The 14,653-nt window shown below is 40.1% G+C and overlaps 1 protein-coding gene across 1 annotated transcript; it reads right to left on the reverse strand.

Moving 5' to 3' along the window:
• Window positions 1–256: 256 nt before the first annotated feature.
• On the reverse strand, window positions 257–14,001 carry LOC138948020 (sialidase-like). Its single transcript, XM_070319547.1, has 2 exons — window positions 13,976–14,001; window positions 257–1,400 (listed from the first exon to the last, which is right to left on the reverse strand). Exons 1-2 carry the CDS (start codon window positions 13,999–14,001, stop codon window positions 257–259), a joined length of 1,170 nt encoding a protein of 389 aa, XP_070175648.1.
• Window positions 14,002–14,653: the final 652 nt, after the last annotated feature.

Consider the following 14,653-nt stretch of genomic DNA (forward strand, 5'->3'; position numbering starts at 1 on the left):
TAGCAGTGTTGTTGACCGGGGTTGTCTTGGTGCTTTGTGTTGACTGTTGCCCTTGTCTGTGTGTGATGTTGATAGCAGTGTTGTTGACCGGGGTTGTCTTGGTGCTTTGTGTTGACTGGTTCCCTTGTCTGTGTGTGATGTTGATAGCAGTGTTGTTGACCGGGGTTGTCTTGGTGCTTTGTGTTCAGTGTTTCCCTTGTCTGTTTGTGATGTTGATAGCAGTGTTGTTGACCGGGGTTGTCTTGGTGCTTTGTGTTCAGTGTTTCCCTTGTCTGTGTGTGATGTTGATAGCAGTGTTGTTGACCGGGGTTGTCTCGGTGCTTTGTGTTGAGTGTTTCCCTTGTCTGTGTGTGATGTTGATAGCAGTGTTGTTGACCGGGGTTGTCTCGGTGCTTTGTGTTGACTGTTGCCCTTGTTTGTTTGTGATGTTGATAGCAGTGTTGTTGACCGGGGTTGTCTTGGTGCTTTGTGTTGACTGGTTCCCTTGTCTGTGTGTGATGTTGATAGCAGTGTTGTTGACCGGGGTTGTCTTGGTGCTTTGTGTTGACTGTTTCCCTTGTCTGTGTGTGATGTTGATAGCAGTGTTGTTGACCGGGGTTGACTTGGTGCTTTGTGTTGACTGGTTCCCTTGTCTGTGTGTGATGTTGATAGCAGTGTTGTTGACCGGGGTTGACTTGGTGCTTTGTGTTGACTGTTTCCCTTGTCTGTGTGTGATGTTGATAGCAGTGTTGTTGACCGGGGTTGTCTCGGTGCTTTGTGTTGAGTGTTTCCCTTGTCTGTGTGTGATGTTGATAGCAGTGTTGTTGACCGGGGTTGTCTCGGTGCTTTGTGTTGAGTGTTTCCCTTGTCTGTGTGTGATGTTGATAGCAGTGTTGTTGACCGGGGTTGTCTCGGTGCTTTGTGTTGAGTGTTTCCCTTGTCTGTGTGTGATGTTGATAGCAGTGTTGTTGACCGGGGTTGTCTCGGTGCTTTGTGTTGAGTGTTTCCCTTGTCTGTGTGTGATGTTGATAGCAGTGTTGTTGACCGGGGTTGTCTCGGTGCTTTGTGTTGAGTGTTTCCCTTGTCTGTGTGTGATGTTGATAGCAGTGTTGTTGACCGGGGTTGTCTCGGTGCTTTGTGTTGACTGTTGCCCTTGTCTGTGTGTGATGTTGATAGCAGTGTTGTTGACCGGGGTTGTCTTGGTGCTTTGTGTTGACTGGTTCCCTTGTCTGTGTGTGATGTTGATAGCAGTGTTGTTGACCGGGGTTGTCTCGGTGCTTTGTGTTGAGTGTTTCCCTTGTCTGTTTGTGATGTTGATAGCAGTGTTGTTGACCGGGGTTGTCTCGGTGCTTTGTGTTGAGTGTTTCCCTTGTCTGTGTGTGATGTTGATAGCAGTGTTGTTGACCGGGGTTGACTTGGTGCTTTGTGTTGAGTTTTGGACTTAACTAGAGCTTGTGTAAGTGATACTGCGCAGGCCGTGGCCAATCTAAGTTGTTCCCAACGAATCGTCTTGTCCTCGCTACGACGAAGATATGGTAGGTTGAGGTAATGAGTATATATTGTGTTTATATCGCAGTGTTTGGGAAGCTTTTGTCCATTCTTAAATTCTTGGTATGATGATTATCATTATAAAACAGGTTCGTTTGACTGTGTCTCTTGATTTGTTCTCAGATTGTTGTGATATCTGCTCAAATGTTGAAATGTACTTGCTGATTTACAATGTCTTTGTAGGATTTGTGATCACTAAATGTGTTGTCTAGGACACATGTTTATTTGTGTCTTTCCTGCAATAGTTGAATCCGCTCTTTTTTGGCACACATTTCTTTTGCATATATCTTTGTTCATTTGGGGAAATCACCTACCCTCTTCAGAATTATGTAACCCTTGTTCTTGGTATTAAGAACGATGGACTTGATTGCATTTCGTAAATAGTGTGGTTGCTGCTCTTTCATTGTTTTATGTTGAGTTACAATTATTTCATCATGAACACAGTCATGCTTTTTACTATTTATCTTTTATAAATGGTGCATTTAAATACGTCTGGTTCGTACTGCTTGCTATGCCCCTATCAATCATTGCTGCCTCTGTTCTTTTGAAAGTGGACTTGTTATCTTTGTATTACAACGAAGTACACAGTATTGTGCTCATTTTGTCTTTGTTTCAGTTTTGTTGTAATCATGTCTATCTGTATCACATACTTATAATTATTGTAGATATCGAACCATTGTGATCTCCTTTGTTGTACACAGATCTATCTGATTGACTTATTGTAGATGTTGAACCATTGTGATCTCTATGTTGTACACATATCTATCTGATTTACTTATGGTTGCAGCTGACTTTGATCTTTGTTACATGTTTTGTGTAATGAGTTCTATGTATGTCATGCAGATTTGGCAAACTTTAAGTCAGAAATATATGGTGTTCCCGGTAGTATATCAGTGCTCATATGCATCTATAGTTATAGCATCATTGTGTATTTAAATAGGTGAGATACTGGGATTTATTGGTGTAACATTTTCCTCTTGAATCATTTTGCCTGTACGACTGTCAGAATGAGCACACTCATATTTTCATTACATGTGGCCGCTGAACCATTTGTTTCAGTATGCATGTAGCCAGTTCTGTTTGTATGACATGTATTTGTTGATGCAGTGCGTCTTTGTCACTGACATCATGTTCCGAGTTATATTTCTGTGACAGTCGGTTGTTAGACCGGTTTCTTAGCATTAACGTTTCAAGTATATTTGGATCTATCTATATCACGTGTTACAGTAATCTCATTTGGTCTTTATGTCAGTTATGTTGCGCACCATTTCTGTATGCATTACACACGACTGCCTCATAATATTGTGTCTGACAAATTTTGTAGTCTGTGTTCCAGTTCATGGGTACATTTTGTACATTGTACATTTCTGGATTCTTGTTGATGATTAAAAATGATTAAGTTTGCCTACCATTCTGCAACAGTGTTTATGGCTGTCCATTACAATCATGTTGTAAATATTATGCAAAACGTTGTTGTTAATTCACTTTAAACCTCAAACAGTTATCATGTACAAATCAATATCGTCTAACATGTTGCAATTGTATTAATGTAATTACTTGTTATGATGTACAGATCTGCAGCATGTAAGATACCGACTTGGACAGCCTGTGTTATGTCTTGTTTGTCCCAATCCCAGCGTACATAGTTCTCTATGAACTGCCCACAGTTTGTTTACATTGTTTTTTTCTCATAGTTATGCCTTAGGTATGTACTTGTATTGTGTACTGTCTTGGGTTGGTTCTGATCATGTAAAGATTATGATATTACCCGCTATTACGAGCTAGTCGTGTGACAGAGAGTTTTCTTGCACACGAGACTGTAGATGTTTCACGACGGGTTTAGCCGGAGTGAAACAGCAGCAGTCGAGTGTGCAAGAAAACTCTCTGTCACACGATTAGCTCGTAATGGCGACTATGTCTCACAGCTTCAACAGAGGAGAGAACAAACACATTTTGCGTACTCACGCTTGATAAACCTAAACACAGGAGCAGCCATTGTGGAGAGATCTACTTTTTGACGAAAGTGACCGAACAACTATAAATGACGTATCGGTATATGTGAATGACGTCACATTCATCGTCACAGTCTGTATCTTTTGAAGCATTGCAATCTTCATGACGTCTTTCTGTGTCTGCATCCGCGAAATGTTTGTTCTTTCCGGGATCTTTGTCATCTATGTTCATAACTCTGTCCTTCTAGATTCAGACTAACAGGCCTCCTGAGCGAGCCACTTTCCAAGGGCAGCTAAATTCGCGTATGGAAACAGTACTGTCGTCTGGGATGCCGTTTTCAGTATTCTCAGCGTTGAAGAATTTGTAAAGAGAAGAAACGATAACAGCAGGAGAAATAAAAGTCGTGTGTGCATTTTGGGGTTTTTGGAGGGACGATTTCGAGTTTGAATCCGTTCTTGCACATGCTCCAAAGCGTGTAACATACAATCTTGCATACGTTTTCTTTGGTAGTGGCAAAGAAGGAAAGCGTGTGACATACACGTCTTTTCAATGGCAATAGCAACTTTCCTTGGTTTGATTGTGTTAATGAACAATAATGATGTACGGATTCTCTGAGACAAAACTGCTGCTGTTGCCTTAGATTGTGTGTTGTTTTGAATAGTTATGTTCAAATATGTTTGCCATAAAATTACCAAGTTTATTACGGTTGATCCGAAGCTTCAATCCATAGCTATATATATATAGTGTGTCAAATGATGACGTCAGCTGTTAACTATTGTATAATCATGATGTACTGAGCTGTGTGGTTTGAAGTGTGGCTGTTGAATCATTCTGACACACCAGCAATAGTGAGGCATAGGTCTGTGAGGTAAAGACAATGCTGCCCTTGGTTTGCATACCAGTCACGCTGCACATGATTGTCACCTGAAACACGTCCCTTGTTTGCACCTAATGTAGATAGCCTTTGCATATATGCTTTAGGCATAAGATGGTGTTCTTGATTTGCTTTGATTGTGCAGCAGTCATGATGTAGATGTTGTGTGAAGGAACTAATTGCTTTTGTCCTTTAACATTCATGATGTAAAGATATATGTTGTGTGAAATGTTGGAGCTAACTGCTTTTATTCTGTCACAATCATGATGTACGGATCGAAGACAATTCAGTGTTGAACCTTAGTTTAGCACTATGCGTGAATCTCTTGCATATACAATGAAAAACTGTATTGCCTTTTTCTGTTTATGATATGTTGTGTGGCAGTCTTTTGGGTTTTCCCATTGTACAGTTATGACATGACTGGCTGTATATGTACACAACACTGTAACCTTATTGTTTTTGACCCCTCAACCACCATGATGTAACATATTGCATTGGTATAAAGTTCTACAATTTACCAATACAATCAATATGATTTGTTTCCTAATGACAAATATACGTGTATTATGTGTAGAACTTGAACATACATATTGGTATTCCAGGCTGATTATTTCCAAATGTTGCCCATCATGTTTTATCCTAACTCTATTGCCGTTAGTATGAAATGCTGTTGTTGTGAAATGTTTTATCCATATGAGATTATTCAAGAGCTGTTGCTTATGTGGCATGTATATATATAGTTATTTTCTAGTAATGGTGTATCAGATTGTTTTCTTTATGGCGTGTCGTAAATGTGTCATTGTGCTTGTATTTCAACAGCAACGTCACACATTCTCTGGTCATCACTGAATCGTCCGTGTTCAATAATACTTTGTGATATTGTGCTCGTACACAATGATAATGATGCTGTCTGCTTTACATGAATGAACAGTGTACTCTGATATATTCGTTTGACCTGCTGTTGTTTGCATTGCTGTTGTGCTATGGTACATTGTGTTACTTTGTTTTTTAGGTGTCGTTGCTTGTTTTATGTTGTACAATATTGATAAACTACAACTACATATACTTATTTGTAATGCACAGAGACAGTAGTCGAGATTTATATTCATTGTTTCTTTTACTAGTACATTGTATTACAATGTTTTGTATGACACGATTCTTGTTGTCCGTGTGGCTATACTCATGATCCACCTTTTTTTTCCTAAGTTTTCAAATGTTTATTTTCGTATTTTCATTCCTGTTATAAAAACAAGGTTGCATCTAGGTGCCCAATGCAACATTTAAAACAAGTTCATGACTACAATGTTTGTTTGCCACAAATATGTTTGCTGCTATAACCCTGTAACACTTGTCATGTACATAATGTCATTTTAGTACAGTTTCCTTTGTAGTCATACTCACTCACCACTTTGTGTATGCAAAAGTTGCTGAGTATTAGTGTTGTCTTCGGAACAGTTAACCTCGTGGAAGATCCAGAGCCTTACAAACTAGTCTTTATCTCTGAAACTATTTGGAGTTTTTGATTGAGACTTTATGTGATCTCTAATCACTATAATTGCCCAAATTTTAAAAGATTATTATTGTAAATAAACCAATAAACGATTACGTAATTTGAACTACACCGTCCGGATGATGTAAGTCGTGGACGACCCACATGGAATTACGTAAGAAATGGTACGTTGTTACCCTGATTAGGATGGCGTGGGTCGTGTACGACCCGTACTATTTACGTTGAATCTTTCTTTGAAAAGTATGGGTCATACACGACCCACATCATCTGGACTGTGTAGTCCAAAGCGTGACCGGTGAAGGTTAATGTGTACTGCTTTTTCTTTACAAGTTATTGTTCTGTTAAACTGTTCTGGTCAAGGACTGTTCGATGTGTGTCTACTCTGTAACATATTGTGCAGTGTTTACTTGTTGTGTCTGATGCTGTTGTGATTACCAGGTTCGCTGTACAGTCAATGTCATCTTGTTATCTAGCCTCTGTAATTATACACGAATGAAGTGCCAAGTTCGACTTTTATGAGGTGTTCCAGTAGACTGTTGTTGTTGTTGTTGTTGTTGTTGTTGTGGTTTCAGTGAAAGTGTGACCGGGTCTACAAGCTTCATGCAGTTTACCTTTTATTCCCATTCTTGTTTATATCAACATGTCAACATATTTCAGTGTATTCGTTGTTTCTCGGAGAGAACAAAATGTTGTGCTCGTTGTGCTTCACGTGTGTGGGACAATGCTAGTGTTAATGCCGTTTGTATTTTCAGTCATGATGTGCCAGACTTCCTTAGCGCAAGTCAACGTGTATCATATTGTGTCATGTTAACCAGGCTTCCTCTGCTGTATTGACAAGGACTAAACGCCCCCTGCTGCAGTGATGATTTGTCAATGCTACAATGACTATGCACCTTCTGTGTAATACTGACGATGTGCCTGGATTTCTCTGCTATTATGATGACATTCAAGGCTGTCATTGGCATTCCAACAATGTGCAAAGTGTTGAATTGTGTGGTAACGGTATACTCTGTTGTAACAGCAATGTATATGTATCCAGAGTATAATGTTACACGACTTTCGTGCCACGGGACCTATCTCCTACACCTACTTAGCCACAATAATTACGTCACAAGTTGCTGTGTGTATACTGTTGATTTACAAGGCTGTGTCTGGTATGGCCCAAGTATACACGTGAGGTTGTTCCCCCTGCTATGGTAATGATGAATTCGGAATCCTGAGTTCGTCACGTGATGCTTTGTTTACTTTGCTTCTTCGTCGTGTAATGGATGATGTACTGAACCGGGTACTGTTTTGTGTTGCTGTTGTTTTATGGATTGAATTTATTGTAAAATAGTGTGTGTGTGTGTGTGTGTGTGTGTGTGTGTGTGTGTGTGTTTGTGTGTGTGTGTGTGTTTATTTTTTTTAATACAACTGCATTAGATTTGTTTTCTTGTTACCTTTGAATGTAGATTTGTGTGGTGTTTTTCTCGTGTTGATTTCAAAACATGTCGGACTTGCTTAGTTGTATTTATTTGATCATAATGTATGCTCTGTAAACGTTGATTTATTTACTTCTTCGCCTTGATTTTGCATCATGTTTCGTTTGTGTGTAGGCCTACATAGTGTTGATGTGATACTACTTATCCTGAGTCGTAAACAATGTCGAGTTGAGGAAAGCAAACATAATATATGTGAGTCCGTCATGATTAGTTTGGGATTACCCTTGCTCACTCGTACCCCTTGCGTTGTGTGGGTCCTTCAAACAACGTCTGTTTGTATTGCTTCTTCCCAACTTGTTATTATGGCTTTTGCCATGTTCTTAATATAACATTTATTTGAATCTGTATGTGTCACGATTGACGGTTCTTTTACGTTTGACAACAAAGAGTAATTCCAGTTACTTCTGATATGTTGGGAGTCAAATTTGTTTCTTTTCCTAATTCAACATGTTCTTAGACTCAAGTTTTGCAACCCCGTAACTAGAACAAATTCTGGTCTTGTTGACTGACAGGAATGTTCAAACTGTGATTTGCAAAATATCTGTTGATTTGTTCATTTAAAAACAGTTACTTCATCAATAACAAAATAATACACAGATGTTACCGTTCTCATCTTCAGTGAAGTATGACTCATCATGTATATGTACCTTTTGACTTTTTAGCATCAAATGTGCTTGATATCTTACAATACATACACTGAAATAGTGTTTTGGGCTTTGTTTAAGACGTACAGGGCACCCTTGGGATACGTCTAGTGTTGTGTTTTAGACCACAAGAGAAGGGACTAGACTAGTCCTTCTCTCTTAACTGCAGCACTTGAGTCCAAACCACTTATTGCTGGCGTGCAGATGCTGCCATCGACACTGTTGTCAATGTTATCTGTTTGAGGGAGTACCTATAGATTCGTAATGTTTACTGCTCGAAAGTGTAGACTTAGTTTTCCGTGTATTCTACCATTTTACATTACTAGCTGATCTTATAGGTTATATAAAACAAACCCACCCTTGGAAGGGAGAGTCTCCTTAATTACTTCATTGACCAACACTTTTTGAGAAAAAGCAATCACATAAACAATTTATTGTTTATTATTTTAAATAAACACATTACATGGTGTTTTTTCTTTGTGGAAAATAACCTGCTTGTCTGTAGTACTTGACTTGAGCAAGTTTAGCTGCCAATCTGCGCCAAAAGTCACCATTAATCATTTGAGAATTAACAAAAAAATCTGCGTTACCCTTCATATTCAATATTAATTGAGAGTTGTATGGCGTGGCATGCTTGCCTTAATTAGTGCAGTTGTTTAGCGTTTAGTAGTAATATCTAATAAACTGTAATCAGTGCTGATGTCTTCGTGTGGTGTTGGGTGTGTGTGTGTGTGTGTCACTGTGTGTGTGTGAGTGTGTGTGTGCCGGTGTGTGTGTGTGCAACGTCTCTGTAACATGTGTGTGTGGGGGGGGGGGGGGAGGGGGGCAATTCCCCCCGCTCTGTGTTTCGGTTTCATTCTGTCTCTATCTGCCTGTCTACCTCTGAAATAGTACCCTTTCCGTCTGTCTGTCTGCCTGTCTGTCTGTCTGTCTGTCTGTCGATCTGTCCGTCTCTGTCTGTCTTTCAGTATGTCTAAAATACAGACAGAGACAGACAGATCGACAGACAGACAGTTTGTCTGTCTGTCTGTCTGTCTCTCTCTCTCTCTCTCTCTCTCTCTCTCTCTCTCTCTCTCTCTCTCTCTCTCTCTCTCTCTCTCTCTCTCTCTCTCTCGGATAATTGCGTCTGTGTATTTATGCAGTGTTTGCAGTAGTATGCTTCAATCATTTGATTTCTCACTCGCGACAAAGCAACAAAACCTCCGGAAACGTAGCTCCGGCTCAAGCTCACATGAATAACAGTGGGAAATCCCGATATGAGTAAACCAAAGAGCGTGAACGTCATGTTAATTGTGCTGCTGTTGTGTGTAAGCCGTGGTAACCAAGAATTGACAGTCGTGATGTAGATCACTGACTTCCGTTCGTCTGACATCCTAACTTCCTGTTGTAAAGAGGACCTGGGGTGAATCCACTCAGGAGACTTAGCAAGGCGACTGGTATTTATTGAGTAAGTGACAAATGTACTGTTGAAACACAACATATAAAACTTAGCAATCATCACAGAATCGACCTGTCTTGAAACAGAGTATTTCCAAATAACAAAACAGAGATTCTTCTGTAGTTATCATCACAAAACACGAGAGGAAAATCAGGGGGATCAATATTTTACACACACTCAAACATGGAGGACAAAAGATGAGGGCTTTTGTAACCGGTATCCAGTTGCTTTAAAGAAATGGAACAGGAACGAAATGTATCCAATTTGATCAATTATCAAATAGAAATAGATTTTGTTTTAAGCTATACATACGTGTGCGCACTCGATTGACACATGTGTGCTTAAATTATTACAACCACCTACAATCTATCCATCCATTCGACCATCAATTGATCCATCCATCAATCAATAATTCACAGTTGAAAGACAGATGCACTAGCTGTTGGCCTGGCTCCACAGGAAACATATGACATTGCACACTGACTGATGCCGTGTACTGTGTGTGTGTGTGTGTGTGTGTGTGTGTGTGTGAGTGTGTGTGTGTGTGTGTGTGTGTGTGTGTGTGTGTGTGTGTGTGTGTGTGTGTGTGTGTGTGGGTGTGTGTGTGTACGAAAAACAGACAAAGAGACAGGGAGAGAGGAAGACAAGCAAACATACATACTTTTTTTCTAATTTGTTGTTAGGATTCTAAACTCCGTGTTTGAACCTTTTACACTTGACTGACACAAACACAAAAACATACTCAAACACACACACACACAGACACACATGATTGTGTGTGTTTGTGTGTGTGTGTGTGTGTGTGTGTGTGTGTGTGTGTGTGTGTGTGTGTGTGTGAGTGGGCATGCGCGTGAGTGTGTGCGTGTGAGTGCAAGCATGGGTGCGAACGTGCGTGCCGGTGCACGGTGTGTGTGTGTGTGTGTGTGTGTGTGTGTGTGTGTGTGTGTGTGTGTGTGTACTGATGTGTGTGTGTGTGTGTGTGTGTGTGTGTATGTGTGTGTGTGTGTGTGGCCTGGTCGTTAGTGCTAGCTCAAGGAACAGACAGACACAGAGAAAGAGAGAAAGAACAAGTCGCGTAAGGCGAAAATACAATATTTAGTCAAGTAGCTGTCGAACTCACAGAATGAAACTGAACGCAATGCCATTTTTCAGCAAGACCGTATACTCGTAGCATCGTCAGTCCACCGCTCATGGCAAAGGCAGTGAAATTGACAAGAAGAGCGGGGTAGTAGTTGCGCTAAGAAGGATAGCACGCTTTTCTGTACCTCTCTTTGTTTTAACTTTCTGAGCGTGTTTTCAATCCAAACATATCATATCTATATGTTTTTGGAATCAGGAGCCGACCAGGAATAAGATGAAAGTGTTTTTAAATTGATTTGGACAATTTAATTTTGATAATAATTGTTCTATATATTTAATTTTCAGAGCTTGTTTTTAATCCAAATTTAACATATTTATATGTTTTTGGAATCAGCAAATGATGGAGAATAAGATAAACGTAAATTGGGATCGTTTTATAATTTTTTTTTTTTTTTTTACAATTTTCAGATTTTTAATGACCAAAGTCATTAATAATTTTTAAGCCACCAAGCTGAAATGCAATACCAAAGTCTGGGCTTCGTCGAAGATTACTTGACCAAAATTTCAACCAATTTGGTTAAAAAATGAGGGCGTGACAGTGCCGCCTCAACTTTCACGAAAAGCCGGATATGACGTCATCAAAGACATTTATCAACAAAATGAAAAAAACGTATGGGGATTTCATACCCAGAAACTCTCATGTCAAATTTCATAAAGATCGGTCCAGTAGTTTAGTCTGAATCGCTCTACACACACACACAGACACACACACGCACACACACACGCACATACACCACGACCCTCGTTTCGATTCCCCCTCGATGTTAAAATATTTAGTCAAAACTTGACTAAATATAAAAACAGGCAAAGAGACAGGGGGAGAGAGGGAGACAAGCAAACGTGCATATTCTTTTTACATTTAGTCAAGTTTTGACTAAATATTTTAACATCGAGGGGGAATCGAAACGAGGGTCGTGGTGTATGTGTGTGCGTGTGTGCGTGCGTGTGTGCCTGCGTGCGTGCGTGCGTGCGTGTAGAGCGATTCAGACCAAACTACTGGACCGATCTTTATGAAATTTGACATGAGAGTTCCTGAGTATGATATCCCCGGACGTTTTGTTCATTTTTTTGATAAATGTCTTTGATGACGTCATATCCGGCTTTTCGTGAAAGTTGAGGCGGCACTGTCATGCCCTCAGTTTTTAACCAAATTGGTTGAAATTTTGGTCAAGTAATCTTCGACGAAGCCCGGACTTCGGTGTTGCATTTCAGCTTGGTGGCTTGAAGGTTGATTGATGACTTTGGTCATTGAAAGTCTGAAAATTGTAAAAAAAGATAAAAATTTATAAAACGATCCAAATTTACAATTATCTTATTTTCCATCATTTGCTGATTCCAAAAACATATAAATATGTTATATTCGGATTAAAAACAAGCTCTGAAAATTAAATATATAACAATTATTATCAAAATTAAATTGTCGAAATCAATTTAAAATTACTTTCATCTTATTCCTTGTCGGTTCCTGATTCCAAAAACATATAGATATGATATGTTTGGATTAAAAACACACTCAGAAAGTTAAAACAAAGAGAGGTACAGAAAAGCGTGCTATCCTTCTTAGCGCAACTACTACCCCGCTCTTCTTGTCAATTTCACTGCCTTTGCCATGAGCGGTGGACTGACGATGCTACGAGTATACGGTCTTGCTGAAAAATGGCATTGCGTTCAGTTTCATTCTGTGAGTTCGACAGCTACTTGACTAAATATTGTATTTTCGCCTTACGCGACTTGTTTAGGATTCCAAACTCCGTGTTTGAACCCTTTACACTTGTATGACACACACACAAACACATACACAAACACACACACACACACACACACACACACGCGCGCGCACACACACACACACGCACGCTCGCACGCACGCACGCACGCTACCACGCACACACACACACACACACACACACACACACACACACACACACACACACACACACAGAGGCTGTGCGAATCGGATGTCGATTTAGGATTCGTAACTTTGGGAACTGGGTTTCTCGTGAGAAGCTCAGTGTGACAAATACGCCTACTTTCATTTCCGGTGGCAGTGTGTTGGACACTGAACAATAGTTTATGCGAAAGTGCATCGCTCAATTGGTTTGGCTGCTGTCAGAGGTCGTGGTTTCATATCCGTGTTCCTATAAGTTCATCAATTAGAAGTAATAAACTACCATTACTTGCTGTCGAATCGCGGTGATATAAGCGTCCTTTGGGCAATTATGGCAAATCGTTCACAGGTAGTAGGTACTCTCTAATCATGCACATCTTTAGTTAATTTGATCTTCTATCTATCACCCAAAAGCTTTGACATATTTTAAAAACAGTTTGAAAAAGGTTTTGCATGCTGGGAAAACTGAACCGGCCTAACGGGTGGGCGGGCAGGCGCTCTACCAACGGAGCAAACGGGGCTCCCTGGTTCTGAGGGTCACTGTTCTCAAGCCATTGGGATCAGTGTTGGACTTGTCGGTTTTCGAATCGCTCCTTTCGTGTTTGTGTGTCGCACGCTCTGTCGATGGTACTTCATAACTGCCCCTTATTCTCCCGTTCACTTCGTATCAGTTTAGAAAGCAAAATCTTGTGGCATAGCTTCAAGTGTGACCGACACAATGCTAGTCCACTATCACCGACATGCATTGACTTAATCGCCAACGGCTCTGACGTCTCTTCCCAAAGGGATTGCTCTACCCAGAATTCCAAACGGATATGGAGTATTCAAAGATGTATGTGTGTGTGATGACGCCATAAGCTCGATTTATTATATGATGAGAAACAAGGGGTTAAAGACGGGGGTCGGCAGACACAACGAAGGAAGATACCAACTTGTAAGATCATAAACCTGTGGTGTTACTCGTGTGTGGAAACTCTTACCATATGAGCTGACGACGGCACATCATCGAGTGTTTACTCACAGCGAATGGCTGACACCTTGAACCTTCCCAACGTGAACAGTGAGTAGAGTTTTGTTGGACTTTTTGTAAGTGTAAGGGTAAGTAGTGTAAAGTAGTGTAAGTAGTAATTGGTCATGGTTATCCTTTGTCTATTATTGGAGGGGTAGGCCTCCCTCTCACAATGAAATCTACTGGGTGTCTCAGTGGCTTACACCAAGAGGCAGACTATGTTTTTGGGTAGTTTGTATTTGTTTATTGAAAAGCCTATGTATTCGTTTGCTGGTAGAAATAATGGCTGTTGGTTTGGTACCGTTTTCTGTTAACATTCTAAACCAATTAAAAAAACGCATCACAGTAAGGTAGTATTTTCCGTCGTTGTCCTAAGAAATGTCAATGATAAGAGGCGAGGAATCTCAGAGTGCTTACATTGAGTTTGCTTTTGACTATTTATGTGTAAACTATTAGTTGAATCGCGGAGCACCCGCAATTGTCACCTTCCCACAAGTGTTTTGTCACCTACCTCGTGATGCAGGAACAGTTGTACATGTTGACACATGCATTTGTCCAGCTTCAAACAAAAGACCGAATCTCCTTCGTTGGTGTACATTGCAGGGTTTGTCTAAAACTGCTGCTTCTACCATTACAATTGAAAGGCAATCAATGAGTTACAAACCTGTCATTCTTCACTTGTAGTAGTTAGTCTACAAATCCTAATTTTCCGTCAAGTACCAAACTTACAATAAGATCGTGCGTGAACGAACAGGAAACGCGAAGGTATATAATCTGGAATAATCAAATATTGTTTCAAACAGTGTTTAACGAATTAGTTTGAAAACTGAAATAGCAACAATGCCACATTTACTCTTGTGAGAAACCGGATGTGACGTGATCAAAACCGTTTATGAAACAAATATTTTGGGGATATTCTCTGGAAACGTTTTTGTGTAAAGTTGTATATGTAGATATGTGGATTAGTTGTATTGAAATTGCACGTTCACAATCACAAACATACAACACCACCCTTGTGTTGATTCCAAGCCTGCCGAAAAAAACATAACTTGATTGAATATTAAAACAACTAATTATTAGACCGTTGACCAGAAACTATAAAGCATGTTTTGCTATAAGATCCTGACACCCCTCTCCCCACTTTATCTTACCCCGCACCGCCCTCCACCCAACACACACACGCACACAC

Source organism: Littorina saxatilis, linkage group LG15, assembly GCF_037325665.1.
Source record: "Littorina saxatilis isolate snail1 linkage group LG15, US_GU_Lsax_2.0, whole genome shotgun sequence".
Taxonomy (NCBI): Eukaryota; Metazoa; Mollusca; class Gastropoda; order Littorinimorpha; family Littorinidae; genus Littorina; species Littorina saxatilis.

Excerpts from the sequence above, each read along its gene's own strand:
- LOC138948020 (XM_070319547.1), bottom strand. The coding sequence starts at position 14,001 with ATGTACAACTGTTCCTGCATCACGAG. Across the intron at positions 1,401-13,975 it reads AACTGTTCCTGCATCACGAG|CACCAAGTCAACCCCGGTCA; the intron begins GTAGGTGACAAA and ends CTCAACACAAAG.